At 38.1% G+C, this 16043-nt stretch overlaps 1 protein-coding gene across 1 annotated transcript in view; it reads left to right on the top strand.

The window, feature by feature from the left end:
- Window positions 1-9918: 9918 nt before the first annotated feature.
- The window catches only part of gfra1b (gdnf family receptor alpha 1b), a 31990-nt gene continuing 25865 nt past the window's right edge, over window positions 9919-16043 (top strand). Inside the window, exons 1-3 of the mRNA XM_081393722.1 lie at window positions 9919-10444; window positions 10840-11148; window positions 11366-11449. Of these exons, the coding sequence (XP_081249848.1) occupies window positions 10384-10444; window positions 10840-11148; window positions 11366-11449 (454 nt within the window). The 5' untranslated portion in view covers window positions 9919-10383. The remainder of the gene's footprint in view (window positions 10445-10839; window positions 11149-11365; window positions 11450-16043) is intronic.

Genomic DNA, 16043 nt, shown 5'->3' with positions numbered 1-16043 from the left:
AATGTTTATTTGTTTGTTCTAATTAAGTGTTCTCGTTTGAGATCATTGTGACTTCATTATAGGAGCCGAGGCTTCCGGGCAGGCCGCTAGTAGGCCCTCACGTGTGGAGGTTTGGTCACAGAGTGCTGTGCGTTCATGCTTGAGCTTATTGGAGTGCGTGTGTTGATACCTATGCACAGGGTGGTAAGAGTAATTATAGGAGCCTTGTGCTCACTAAATAGTGTACCTGCCATTATTAAGCCTCGGTCTCCTTTTTGGGTTCACTAGAGCCGTGAATGTCGAGTGACGAATGTTGACCTAGTCTTTTAATGCTGTCTTTTAAGATTGTTGCTTGAATAAAGCTTTTTGTATTTTTTTGTATCCACGTCTCCGGCCCTTCTTCGATAATAACGTTCCTGTGTCCTTTTTGGGGGTTATTAAATTCATGAGTATTAATATTTCCCTGTTAAACAGGGTGGCGTAGTCGTGCATTTGTAGAATTAGTCCGTGAGTTGCTCCCCTTGAGCGGCGCCACGCTACAAATGCATGAACTAACTTTTCTGCATCAGAAACAGATAGCATATTACGTAGCTTAGCAATGTTTCTAAGGTGGAAAAACCTGAATCTAGTGTATTTAAACCCTCAGTCATCCTCTGTTCAGTGGCTTTTGTCAATGTTTCATTAGGTTACGATAGGTTGAGAGTGACTCTTGAGGTACAAGCACCAGTTCAAGTCAGACAACAGCGTTGGTGGCGAGGGAATCATGGTGTGAGCTGCTACTAACAATGAGCAAGATACCTTTCAGGGTAGGAGATGGACTTAAAAATAAACTCACTGCCAGATTCTGGGAGATAAACTCTTCAAACCGTTGTACAAGAGTATTTGGTGCTGGTCCCTGAAGAGTCACTCTCAATCTATCTGTCTATGTAAAGCCTTTTAAAAAAATCTGTTTTCATGTATTCCACAACACCTGACACCTTATACTTCTGGAGACTCCAAGTAGACTGCAGTTCTGGAAAATAGTGGCAAAATGGGGAATATGATATGGTGAATATGGTCAAAAGGGTTCCTGATGGTTTCACACCTAATTCTTCACCTTACTTCTTCGACCCTGCTGACCAAATGAGCATTCTGCTATCCCATGTTCATGCCTTAATTCTGCTCATAGGCATTCAATAACTTTTGACACTTCAGTGTGAGTAAAATTAGCTCTTTTTGGCCCATCTTGCCCGCCAGAGAAAACCTGGTTAATAGTTATAGGCCAGTTTTTCACTTCCAGCCTCTTTAACAGTTATAAATGATTAAATTACTAGTAGTTATTAAGACAGATGTGGTTTGGAATTGGTAAAATGTGCTTGGAAAAAAATATGAAGATGATATCAACGTAGGCTACGCACTATAAACGGGTTTGTTGCGATACAAAAAAATCCATACCGTCTCTTTCACTTTTCCAAATGGGCGGAAACAAATGAGAAAGTAAAGTGCAAATTATGTAAAAGAAAGAGAGAAATTAAATCCATTCCTTGGAACTGTTTGTTTGTTCAATTTTTTTGTTTGTAATTTGGGAGAAAAACATTGTGTAATTTTATGTTTTCTTAAATACCTTTGAGCTAAAAACCTTCAATTTGTGAATGTGTCATTTAAGTCCATATTCTATGTGGGTACTGGACGTCATTCATTTTGTGTATCGGTGGTTTATGAGCTATTTACCGGGAAACTGAAATTGATTATATACAGTATATATATATTTAACTTGACAAGTTTTGCCTTTTCTGGCGCCGAACAATTTCATTCAACTTACGTTTATTAATTCTTCCAATTTAATTTGGGGCAGTCACCATTACAGGTTGCTTAAAATAAATTATATATTTTTTATAGTTTTAGATGTGTAATATGTGAGTAACATAATTCTGTATTTTATGCATTCCAGAATTATGTGTTACCATTGCCCTGTGCATGGGAGATCAACAATACAAATGATTGTACCAAGCATATTCAAAAGCATTTACTTTGAAACCAAACTTGCAAAAAGTATGTTTCCTATCTAGACAATTTTAAATTGGGGAGAATCTGGTCAAATGAGGCAATTTACACACAAATTACTGCAAGGAGAAATTGGACCGATGTAATACTGATATACATCATTATCTACATCATATCTCCATTCAGCTGAAGTAAGAAATTCTTGAACATAGGGCCATAAGCACACGGTCCAATTCCAGTGGACCTTCGGATCATCCTAGTTCAAAGACCAGGCAGTATGTCTGAATTGAAATTATAGAGGTTAAAATAAGCTCATTATTTATTTATTTTAACCTGAAACCATGGCAAGTTATAAAACCTTTTAGAATACATAACAGCTCTTCAACTATGCTATTTTTTCACAGTAGTTAAATTACCTTATGACCTTTATTGATGCCTGTGTAAAGCTCTTTGAATTGCCCCTGTGCATGAATTACGTTATATAATTAAACTTGCCCAGAGTATGCTATTCCTCTCTCTATATGTGTGCTGTAGGTTCATTCCTTTCTTGGACTGAGAATGGCAAGACCAATGCAAACACTGAAAGCTACTCTGACAATAAATGTTTTTGACTTGCACTCAAGCCCATAGTGGGTTTCCATGGTGATGCTCTCACCTCTCTCCCACTGTCACAGTAAGGCTGCAGAAACAGAAGTCATTGACATGTTTTGCATAGTTGCAGCTCGCAGGAACACGAGCCCGCCAGTATCCGGCTAAATAGAAACGGATGAGCAGAGAGGGCATAAACCGAACGGTTTCAGCTCAAGACTGATTTAACCTCAGACATCATGCTTCAACTCCCACTCACTGAACTTTTGCTTCTCTCTCCTCTGATCGCACACAAAGAAGGGGCGTGTTTAGGAGGATTCATCGCTCTGTTGGACGCCAGACCTCTGTTTCTGAATCGTGACTGTAGGAGTGAGATGGAGTCCATTGGAGTTTGCATGCCGTGCATGTGAAAAAAAAAAAAACACATACCGAGTTTACTGTAAAATCACACTTGGGTCGTGGAAACTCCCACTTAGCACTAACTATTGGCTCCTAAGAAGCAACATTATTCCCTCAGACAGAGAGACTGAGTTGAATGGCATCGAGCTGCACAGGAGATGGCCGCGACATCTACAGACAAAAACGTCTGCGACTCTGACATTTGCGAGTGAAGAAGCTTCAAGCAAAACCTATTGACATGCACGCTAAACCCCTGTGGTCCGCTGTTGTCTTACAGCAGTTGGCAGGTACAGACGAGTGTTTGCAGACAAAGTCGACACCCGCCTTTCCTTTTCATTATTTATTTCATTTCAAGTGCCAATCAGGCACTGGTGTATTGACAGGTGGCAGGAGTCAGCAGGGGGGAGGCTGGGAAGCTCTAGGAGGTGCATGGATGCTGGTTGATTGGATCTATACTCAGGGGCAGAAAGAGACAATCACATAATTGTGGAAAAGCTTCAGTGGGAATGATAAATTGTGAAAAATATGCTTCAAGTACATACTTCAATTACTATTTATACAATTTAATAATGATAAAGTTTCACTATTCACTTTTTCACATGAGGGAAAGCAAAAACTATGCAAATGTCTTTGAAATATTTTAAGTCAATCTTAATTCAAAATGGACAATTTTTATTTTTCTAATGAGATACAGCAGTAGCTGTTACATTATTTATCAGTGCACATCATTATTCATTTTTAAATCATGTGCCCTCGTAATCTTTAATCAAAATGAATTCCCCTCCATCTTGCAAAATCATCTCTTTTCTGATATTACCCTGATATTGCTTACTGTTGCGAGGGCGGGACAACCTGTCACTCACATGAGGTTTAAGCAATGGCAAACCACAACAAGATCCAATCAATTTCAGATGGACAAAATCAAGTCCCACCCTATTTTTGTTCTCGTTCTAAAAGCCGTTTCCCATACGTCACAATAGGGGAAAAAACTTCTCTTTCATTCTTACTTGATGAATTAATATTATTAATTAATAATATTTTCTAAAATTTGATTTTGGGTGTAACAAATAACAAGAGTAACAAATAACAAATAATCTGATGTCACTAGCATTTCAAGTCCCCCAGCAGACAATAATTGTATCCCGTAAAACTCACATTTGATCACCAAAATGGCATTTCTAAAAAAAATGCCTTTAAACAGTCTTAAAATAGCTTGAATGTTACTCTACACCCTTGCTTCATTTTGTATACACAGAGCTATAAATATGCAAATTAGCCCCGCCCCCACTTACTCGCACCAGCTCAGAATACCTGATCCACTCGGTCAACTTTACTGATGGAAAATGTAAATACTGGTTTAATTCAGCCATATATGTTTGAACCAGAAAATGATTTAGAAGAAGAAGTAGAAGAGTGAATTATACACTTATATACAAGTTGATGTATCAGAATGGTAATGCGTTTTATTTGTCGCTCTCTACAACGTCAGACACATAACGGTAATTAATATGCTTGACTGCGTTATCAAACAGCTAATAAAGTGTTGCTAATGTTACAGTTCACCATCTCGGAGTCAGACAGCTGCCTTCTAAAAAAAATCATCATCCTTAGAAATGCTTTGAACAACTCAGAATCTCAGTGGAGAAAGACATATAGTTCATCATAACATCATAATATACATAATTCACCCACTATATTGCTAAATGTACCAAACTTTTCACATCAACAGAAATATACCAGAATAACCTGGCTTCTCTTGAGACTCCCCTGCTTCGCAGCATAGTAAATGATATGCTAAAGTCCTCCCACACATTGACGTGATTGGTTACAAAGTAATTTGTGACGTCAGAAACTCCAGCGATTTCAAACTGCGTTTTGGAGACTGTCTTTAGATCACTGCAGTTTTAAAGAGAAAATACTCTTTATTTTTGCACATGGTTTGTCTAAAACTAGATTTTCACCACACGTCTTTAAAGAAATCACTTTGGAGACTCATGTTACCAGCTTAAATATACCTAACAATGAGGCGTAAGGTTGCTAATGGATTTACACTACTGGTCTCTTATGCTCACGGACGAAGGAAAGGAACACCACTGGCCAATGTTTTAGTCAAATGCACACAGGCTGTGTGATGTCAAGAATATTTTGTGCAGTTTTTTTTATGATTCCCTGAGCTGCTGAAATATTCCCTTTTGAAGTCAGTCAAGGACACAATGTATAAGCTTAAAATTTCCACACACTCTGTAAATTTAAATCCACAGCATGTCAACAGACCTGCACCAGAAACGAGTGCATCAGCAGCTACTCTTCCAAAAGCCCCATTTTCCTCCATTTGGTCACATTTACAGCCTCATCAAATTGACGGTCACGGTTGTCTAGTAAGGTAACAAAGCGCAATACAAAGCCACCCCAATGCTCTGGAAGACAGTAAATACAAAGACAGATCTGCCTTCACTTGCCATTGCATGTCACATTATATGTGCAATCATGTCAGAGGTAATTAAACATGTGGGAAGAATACAAATCAGATTATTAAGGATACGGGGTGGGCACAACAATCAGTCGAGTTTAGTATCCCTACTTCAGTTAAAGAACAAACTTGAATAAACATTGTACCTCAGTGGGCGCTGTCACTTCCAACTTGCAATTTAATTACTGCAGGAACATAAGCAACAACATTGTTAGAGTAACACAAACTTATTAATAGAAAGCGACTACCAGTCGGTCTTGAAACAAGTTGTTATTAATGGTGCCGTTCCTCCAAGGGATTTCAGATTTCACCCTTCTTGTTCACGCAGCCTGGAGCAGACTAACTTGTAGAGGATAAGGAGGCAATTAAAACACGCAATGTCAATCACCTGTTGTTCTAGAAAGTGGGGCAGAAATGTCAGTGATAAATAATTAGAATGGTGCCAAAAAATCTTCACAGACTCAGTAGCAGTTTGCATTACATGCATTTGTGTCACTTTCCAAGAAAACAAGGGCAACGCCGTCCAGTGGAACTCACTGCTATGTAGAGCTTGTGAAGCCTGGGGATTTCTCTGAGCAGCTCACTATCCCAGTTTAGCTGGACCCAGGCTAGATTGCAAACAGCATATTTTTCAGTGGTCAGATGAGCTAAATACTTGTGTTAGGATGGATGTTTACTGACCTTTGCAGTGCCTTTAACTCCTCTTAAAGCTGGTTTCAAAACTCAGGGCTTGTGCCACTCAAGCTGGAACTTAATCCTGGATTTTGTCAAGAACCTAAGCACAAGCAATGAAACTAGACAGAGAAATCACATTTTCTCAGATGTCTCAGACTGTATGACCTGTTCACAAACTGCACTTACATAAAAAGGAAAAAGTATCATGGTATTACTGTGTTTTTAGACATAATACAATGATAATACCATGTTTTAGACATGCACCATGAGTATACAGTGTAGATGAGATTGCTAAATCATGTGTGATATGACAAACTGTACAACATTGCCATCTACTGGCAAGCTGATTGAACATCCCATTCACTAAGAAGAGAATAATATATATATATATAATTTTAATTTGTATTTATTTTTTATTTATTTGAATAGATTTATTTGCATTCAGCAAGTAGATCTCTTTTTACTTTTTTAATAATTTATTTTTTTTATCTATACTTTGTCATCATTCAAAATTGTTTTTGTGTTGTTGTAATGTTAGACCACTAGAGGGAACGCGACTCCTATTTCCTGTGGAAACTGTATTACCCACTGTGATTGTGGGTAATACATCAGTTAATTAGTTCTGATAAATAAGCAGAAATATAAATTGCCTATATTTCAGCACATTTTAGTTTCTTACTGTTATATATTCCATATTCCATTGATTTTTATAAACGGATTCTTTAGAGGAAAAGAGAAGGCAGCAATAAAATTAAGTTTATTTAATACAGTGCCTTCAGAAAGACGCGCGCACACACACATATAAACGCACATGTTGGGTTGTATGGGGACATTCCATAGACATAATGTTTTCTATACCTCACAAACTGTAATCTGTCCCTTAACCCAACCTGCCTCTAAATCCACCCATCACAGAAAACTTTCAGAATTTTTACATTTTCAAAACATCACTTGGTATCATTTATAGACCGTTTTCCTCATGGGGACGTCTAGAAACTACTAAGATCAAATTGAGGAAGCAGACAAGAGGGGCAATTGTCAAAAAAATGAGCAGCAGGCCAAAATGAGTGGGAGAATCTGTCCAGCATTAACAACCTCATCAGCACTTCACTTACTCACCCACTTAAAGAGAGAGAATTGAAAGAAGCCACTTGTGAGAAATGTAAGTAGTGCCCAGAGTTTGTAAATGAGACGTAATTATTTTATTTTGGTCAGTGTTCAATTGGGAGAGAAGTACTCTTAAATAAAACGTGTTGAATGCTATTAAACAAGAAATTATTTCAATGGGTTTTTGAAAGGGAACAAAGACAGGGGGGAAAAAAGCTCAAAAGAAGCAATTCTTTCTGAACAGCACTGGAGTTCCTTCCTTGGTCATTTTCAGTCGGTTTTGATCCACCTTGTGCTCTGAATCAAACCCGCCACAGTGATCTCAGCAGTTTCCAAAGGCCTTCAGTGGAAGTGTATTAGCTGGCAGGCTGAAACTGAGGCAATTTTCTTTTCTTTGATCAAGTAATCAAAAGGAACCATCAAAGTCGGCAATTACTGTTCCTCAAACGTGACTTAATTACATCCTGTTGCTGTTCAAAGACAAATGTATGCAAAGAACACATTTGCTATCCGAAGGGGAAAATAAATGCTGTTTCTTTTCTCTTCTAATTAATATATTATAATGGGGATCAACCACGTAATGGCTTCTACACGGACCGGATGCGCTTACACAACAATATAGCTTTTGAAACGGGCAATCAATTAGCTGTAGAGATGACACAGATCAAATTACTCTCAATCGATTGACCCTGAATATTGCTTCTCCCCATGCTGTGTGTGTTTCTAAGTGTGATGAATGAGAGCCATTCTTAAGAATTATTCTTGGAGGTTGAGTTTTACAGCTATCCCTGTTCTTACAGGCTCAAACCAATGATGGTTAAGATTTGTGGGGTAGAAACCGAACAAACCTCTCCCCCTCTAAATGACGGCTACAGAGAATATACATACTTCCTGCCACAAATCTCCCATTGATTTTCCTTTTAACACTAGCTAAATGGAGAAGCGCTGCAGCACTCTGTTTGATGAGACTGATTTTTATATGTGAATACACATATGGACAAAAGCAAAGTGCATACACAGACAAACATGTCCTCTGCCATCCGTACTACACCGCTCAATCTACACATCAAGTGCTTTCACACATCAAGTGCTCCTCACACAAACACATACATTGAAATCTTCATAACCATCCACCATGAGCCCTTATGCTGCTTGCACTACAAAACCATTTTCTAGTGTTAGTTACACACATGAATGTAATGGAATGTAATATAATAATCAATTAGAGAAAGCAAATACCATTCAGGAAATGTTTTAGTATTCTGTCTCTCGGATGGATTTACTGTTAGGTTTCATACAAAGTTAATTGTCTGCAGAATCATGGCTGGATCAATGTTGCATCATTTGTGCAATGCTATAATTCACATAATCTATTGGTATCCTGCAATGTCTTTGATTAACTGACAATAAATCCAACAGAGCTCATTTCCTAGATGGTTAGTTTTTCGTCCCCAACCTAAAGGTGAGTATTGATCACTTATCGAGTTTCTAAACCAGTTTGGTATGCCTATGCAATCTCATTAGTCTGACTGGTTTATAACATGTCAAGCAATTGCTGGCTAATGATTTTGGTTTGTGTAATTAAATCTTCATTTTTGTTGAAAGTTTCATTAAATAGAGGAAATTGATTTTGGTTTGATTTCAGTGGAATGAAGCTTGTTAACAAGTGAGGAGCAATCATGATATGCACAAAGGCACCATGAATTAATGTTTATGGATCAATCAGAGAAATATAAAAGTCACTTACAGGAGCACAAAACACTGCATGGAGACAACATGGCAGAGGTAGTATGTATTTGTATGCTTGGTTTTGATTGTTTATTGATTCATAAATTACTATGTTACATGATGTCTTTATGTAGTCAATTAAAACAGTATTTTTGAGCAAATTAATTAAACAAATAGGCCATTATAAACAAATATCATTATAAAAATAATAAAACCTTAAAATGGAATCTAAATGCAAATGATAACGAGTGAAAATGTATTCATTTATATTCTTCTGCTTCATTGATTTGAAAGGGCAACTGTCATGCTTGTCTTTAGTAAACAGGTGGCGCTCGTGCTCTCCATACAATCAAGAAATAAAACGTCATAATGGGGTTTTATGATCATATGAGACACTTAAATGAGGAAAAGGAAAGAGTAACAGGTGGCAGACTAAATGTGTATGAGAACAGTAAGCAAACTCGTAGTAGTGTTGGATGACGTCATACTTGCTCTTAGGCTATTACGCAAAACTGAGGAGGATAAAAATGTTGGCGGTCTTAAAAGTGTGTGTTCTTTTTACAGAGTGTATATATTCTGATTAGAGTGCGCTAATTAGACGCTTTCACCTGAGGTAACCACACCAACAGCCGGTTAGTAGGCCTACGTAGAACGATGAGAAAAAATAACTAGGCATACTGTCATTATTTATTAGGCCTGTTCATAAAAAGAATTGAAGAAAATGGTTAGTATTTAGTTTACAATGTCTAATTCATAGGAATAACGTCAGGAGTGGCCAAAAAAAAAAACGGACATAAATTGGTGCAAGGAAAAAAAACGTCAACAGTGAAACTGTCTCACGCAGGGTGTCAGATATGGATCGCAAAGTGGATTCCATTTCTGCTTGGACAGTCTTTGTATAATTATTATTAAGTAAAGTGCTTAATGGTGCCTAATCAGCGAATTCACTGTCCAACTGAGCCAAAAGGACTGACCTTCTCCAGAGATCTGAGCACATGCGCAGTGTCTTCTCACGGAGTGCGCGTACTTCGACCTGCATATATCGTCGGTCAAATGAGCGCGCAACAGCACTCATATTTGACATTAAATGTGGACTGACAAGAACTTTTACTGATATTGGAATGTTCATTTTACGAGCATTTTTATAAGAAAACGTTTATCAATTGCTGAAGATATGACAAAGAAGATATCAAGCGTCTGAATATAGCGCAATGCCAAGATATTAGTGTTTTATCGATATATATATGAATTGTAACTCTTAGTACTGGTTTTTATTCTCTTGTCGCGGGGTGTGTCCAGCAGAGCAGCACTGAGCGCTTGTCGGAGTCTGTCCGGATGTGTATGATGTCTGATCACTTGTTCCTCACCACTTGCACCAGTGCGCAGCTGGCGCGCAATGGATTTACTGTGGAAATTCTTCTATTTCGCATTTAACCAGTTTCCCTGCTCTCTGAATGGATCTAAATAAAGCGACGATGATATTCGTAACTTTTTGGATAATGCTGCCTGTCCTTGGTAAGTTGCGATGCATGTGTTCCAGTATTTGTTTGCGCTTAAATCTGCAACAACTAGACTACAACAAATATATATAATATTGTAATTCAGATGCATACATATTTTTTGTTTAAAAATGATGAGTATTATAATAGCCTATTAGTATTATTATTTCTAAACCTTGTAGGAAACAGATAGATTTAGCCTATCTATCTGTTATATATATAAAAAAAGAAATATGAGAAGAAAAATAGGTTTTGTCTTTTACATATAAGTTGTCTCTATTTGTTTAAATGGGGTCCACTAGCTAGGTAAGTGCTATTGCCATAATGAACATTAAAAAAATAAAAGCCAACTGTGACAGTTTTACCATTCTGTCTTATTCACATCTGTAACTTTGTCTTTTCCCTGCACAGATCTAGTGCTCTTCTCAAAGGCAGATGCGATCGCACAGTCTCGTTCGGTTCGAGTGGACTGCGTTAGGGCGCATGAACAGTGTTTGGCGAAGTACGTCTGCAGCACTAAGTACCGAACCATGAGACAGTGTGTGGCCGGGAGAGCCGGTAACTTCAGCATGCTGGCTGAACCCGAGGCGCAAGACGAGTGTCGGAACGCCATAGAGTCTATGAAGCAGAGTCCTCTGTACGACTGCAAGTGTAGGAGAGGAATGAAGAAAGAGAAGAACTGTCTGCGCATCTTCTGGAGTATATACCAGAGTTTACAGGGTGAGCAGATCCATGCGTAACACCACAGTTGAACAGAATGAAAAATGATCATCTCTGTAGACCCCCTATTTTTATCTTGGAAATGCGTTATGCTGCTGTTATAACCATGCGTTTAACATGGATAAAGTTAAAACTTCTGGTTCAAAGAATGGTGCATGTAAACAGTTTGAATTCTTACTTGCTAAATTATTTCTATTATTGATGGTTTATCTTCCAGCCATTGATTTGCTGGAGGACTCGCCATATGAGCCAGTAAACAGCCGTTTGTCTGATATTTTTCGTCTGGCTCCCATCATATCAGGTAAGTCTGATGTTATATCTCCACCTCACTTTTATCTGTCAGTTCACACTGCTTTTTGTTTTGTATGTTGATTCTAAACATATGCATAATGTGCTTAATTAATGCATAAGGTATAGGCCTATGTGTACGTCCTATATGGATAAAAGTATCTACCAAATGAATAAATTTAAATGCGTGGCGGCTTATGAATGACCTGCCTGCGTCTGTCATTTATGAATGTGTGCTTTGTTATGGATTTTAGAGATTTGAGTGAACAGGCTTCAGTGATGTCCTTGGAAAAGAGTCAGTGCCTAATGCATTCCTATAGAGGACTAACAGAACAAGTGATGCTGGATGGAGAAGGTATAGTGATGCGCTGTAGATGGCGCTGTTCCTCCCCAGTTCAACTACTGTGGGGTCTGCTGGTGTTGAAGATAACTGACTGCATCTCTCAATCTGAGCTGTTTGACTGCAGAAGTTTTGCAGTAAATCTCCATGGTGACAGACAGTAGGTCTGTTCCAAAACCTAGTGAGCTGCCCAGCTGCCAACTGCCTACATGGGCAGCATTCTAACCGTCATTGAAACTCATTGGTGACACTGCGTAGACAACACCTCCGTGCGGGACACAAATAGTACTCCGCACCCATTTTGAGACTCGACTAGCAATTGATTTCAATAGCGTTTGACATTATGCCACCATACTAAGAGTGAATACTATGCATTAAAAAAAAAACTATTGGATAAGAAAACCTGTGAAAATGTGATTATACATTATTTTCAGTAGTGAGTAAATTGTTAATTTGAGTTTATATATATATATAAACTCAATTACATGGCATCACATGAAAGTACATGGAATGTAGAGAGACGCTCTCCCCTTTCATTTCCCTCTCATTCCACTTCAAATCAATAAAGCGTACGAGAAACGCAGCTTCTGAAATTGCAGCCTTGTTCTTTCCTGAAGCGCTAATCAATGCTTCAATATAAAAATAAGCTTAAATTTACTGCTTTCAACAGTTGTTGATTCTTTAATCATCAGTCTGGTACCATTAGAGCATTAGTGCGAAATGCACATCACAGGCTTGCTTTTGTTTTGCTGTGGACCAATGTATGTGTGTTGACTGCTTGTGGATTTGTGGCAGCAGACAGGTGTTGTACATCACCAGAGAGAGAGACATTCATTAGAATTTTTTATATTTGAATGAAAAATGCAAATGAATATTAATCTCATAATGAGTCTCTTTACTTATTCTTCTCATATATAAAGCAATTCCATGAAGAAGAAAAAAAAATGTCCACCAGAAAAATATGAAAAACGTGGTTATGGCACGTCCAGCAACACCTAGTAATAATTCACAGCTGGTCTATACAGGAGTGAGCAGGATGTTTATGGCTGCTGCCAGTGCAGCTTCAATAAAAACTGATTTGGTTGAGAGACTCAGAGCTTCTGTGCCAGATTTCTACATGGCCCAGATGGAGAGACATTCCTGTTCTTGAGGTGGTGTAATGTCTGGGTTATACAGGCCTAATGAATCTGTAGAGAACCCTGCATCCTCCACTGCAGACCCATTGTAACAGAATAATGTGGAGAGAAATAAGTTACTTGGTGTCCAACGTGTGTCTTGTGAGCAAAGTATTTTTTATGTTTATGGTCATGAACCTTTGAATCAGCCCACACGCAGGACCCCAAAAATAACTGACCCTAATTTCTTACTCTCAGTGGGACATCTCTTTCCGACACATTGCGTGGGTGTTTTATGGCTTTTCAAAGCAGAAATGGATACTCGTGTCTGAGCCTCGTTCACACAGTGCCAACAAGCACCAAATTTCAGTGGTTGTTTTGTTTTGTTCGATCAGTGTATAACCTGTTTGTGTTGTCAGTCACTGTGAGCATGACAGTTATGTTTACATACTGTAAATACAGCAGCAAACTTAAGTGTGTTCCTTTTGGGTCACTGTGATTTTGCCAAGTAAGACCTGTTTCTGGATTAACATATTTTGTTGATCCTGGAACAACATTCCTATCCGAAAATGTAGTCCCAACCATATCCCTTCACCTAAACCAAACCATGCCCATAACTTTTCCCTAAAATCAGAGGGAAATGATAGGCGAATAACACTGAGAAACATATAACCCTGGTTGTAAGCCTAAAGTTGACATAAACTGTAAACTTGGTTGATTGAAATGTTGTTCCAGGATCAACAAAGATGTTGATCCAGGAACATGTTGTACTTGGTGAAATCATGTTCTCCGTTTGAAATGTTAGTGTTTGTTGGGGCAGTGTGAACCACCCTTAAGTTACACATAAACTATCCTCAGACTCGATTTAGAAAACAAACTTAAGACTGAAAATGATTATATGATTAAACTGAAAGTGATTATATTTACATTTAGCCATTTAGAAGATGTTTTTATTCAAAGTGACTTTCAAATGAGGAACAGTAAGCATTTTGTGACTTCGAGATGCACTGTAAAAAAAAATATGATCAATAAGCTATGACAACATATGTTTTTACATTGCTTTAACATCAAAATCAGGTCAGAAGTCAGTCAGTATAATGTAATTTATGTTTAAATGACTTAAACATCCAAGTTTATTGTACTTAAAAATTGAAGGCAGCAATTCATTACAGTGTCACTTAAACTTGTGACAAACAACTTGAAAAACTTGGCTTTGACTGTGAAAGACTTAAGACTTCACTTGAATGTGAATGTGTCTGGTGCACAGCACTGAACCAGTCATGTCAGTACAAAATATACTTATGAGAAACATAATGCCAAGCAAAGAGACCGAAACATACTGTAGTCAACAGAGTGTCAGCTTTCTCGAGCTCTTTTCATAGTCCTGACTAACAGAAATGCCTGGTCATCTAATTGTAGCTGTCCAGGGCTCTAATGCAAAAACGCCAGTGTTTCAGTAAATGTGTTAAGGTTACACTTCCTGCCAGAATCATAACTGAGATCAATATGAATGGCCGCATTAAGCGTCTAATAATTGCTGAGCAAGACAGTTCACTCTCCATCTTAGCGTTTTAAACTTTAACAAACTTATATTCTCCATAAAGATGCATCATTGAGGTAATAGCAGTCAAACGGATCGGATAATTATGCAGGTTTTACGTCATGTTTATGAGAGGCTGGATGCCTCTTAGATGACTCAGTTAAATAGGTATTGTCAGAACTGAGTCTTTGTTCAGAATGCGTCTGTATGCAGTATGCTGTGCAAGCACTTTTCTTCCTCTTTATTTGATGCCACACCCTGAAGCTTTTGTAACAGATCCTCTTGAGCTGTGGGATCACAAGAAAAAGGAAGGGGGGAAATCAGCCATGTGAAGGAGGAAAGACATGCCCTGTTTAGTGAAACAGTAGCCGAAAGGGTCAGGCAGAATTGTACTGACTTGTTCAATGGTTGCCAGTATAGGCAGGCCAATTAGTGATGTTATTAAGCTTATTAGGCTCACCACAGTTGGAAATGGGTGTTTACCCAAAAATGAACACACTGTCTCACCTTCACATCATTCCAAACCTGTATGACTTTCTTTCTTCTGTTTTTGTGCGTCCAATGAAAGTCAATGGAGTCCAAAACAACACCGAAAAAAAATTCTAAATGTATTCTCTCTTGTTACACAGTAAAAAGAAAGACATACAGGTTTGGAACAACACAAGTAAATGATGGCATCATTTTCATTTTTTTGGTGAACTATCCCTATACACCCCTAGTGTATAGGGATTATTAAATTATAAAAAGTATAAAATAATTCACTTAATTTGAAATACAACTTTAAATGGCCATAGGTAAAGACTTCGTAGACATCTATCTAACCACTTCATGGCTGCCCATATGGCTCTTTCTTTGTCTATCAGTGCTGTGGCAAAAGAAACCTGTTTATTGTGCCATTAATCATGAGACATTCATACCCAATAACCACTGGAATACATTCGCCTGGAAAAGCTTGAATTAAAACGGGTCCTTTCCATAAATCAATAAAGAAAGCGGTCATGAGAGAAGAAGAATGATCATACTGTCACTGTAGAGCGAGAGTTGTGCCACCTGATCAGTGAGGAGCTGGAGCAATGAAGACAGAGAACGGCAGACATCGTTGGATTAATAAATAAATGAACCGTACGGAAAATTAAAGGGATAGTTTTGCCAAAAATGAAAATTCTGTCATTATTTACTCACCCTCATGTCCAAACCTGTTTTTCTTGTCAGGTTTTTTCAGTTTTTCTTGTCTTAATTGTTTACTTGCGTCTTACCACGCACTCTTTTGCCGCTAAAACTAAACCATCATGCTGGAATTCACAATTTGGCCAATTATTGGGGGGAACTTGTCCCCCTCAGTGTCTATGGTGGTTATGGCTCAGCTTCAAACTGTCTTCTTTTGTGTTCCACAGAAGAAAGAAGATTAGAATGACATCGGAGTGACAGAATTTTCGCTTTTACAACTATCTCTTCAAATAGGGAAGACTAAAACAGATATAATGTTTTGCAATCAGTTTAGACAGATGAATCTTGTTCTGTGCCTTTTTTTCACGTTCCTGCTTTGGTCCACAGGCTTGTCAATAATGGACTGATCACAAATGGCCATTCATTTCTCACGCTGTAAGGGCTA

This window comes from Scardinius erythrophthalmus (genome assembly GCF_964197995.2).
Source record: "Scardinius erythrophthalmus genome assembly, chromosome: 18".
NCBI lineage: Eukaryota > Metazoa > Chordata > Actinopteri > Cypriniformes > Leuciscidae > Scardinius > Scardinius erythrophthalmus.
This window is presented reverse-complemented; position numbering and strand designations above follow the sequence as displayed.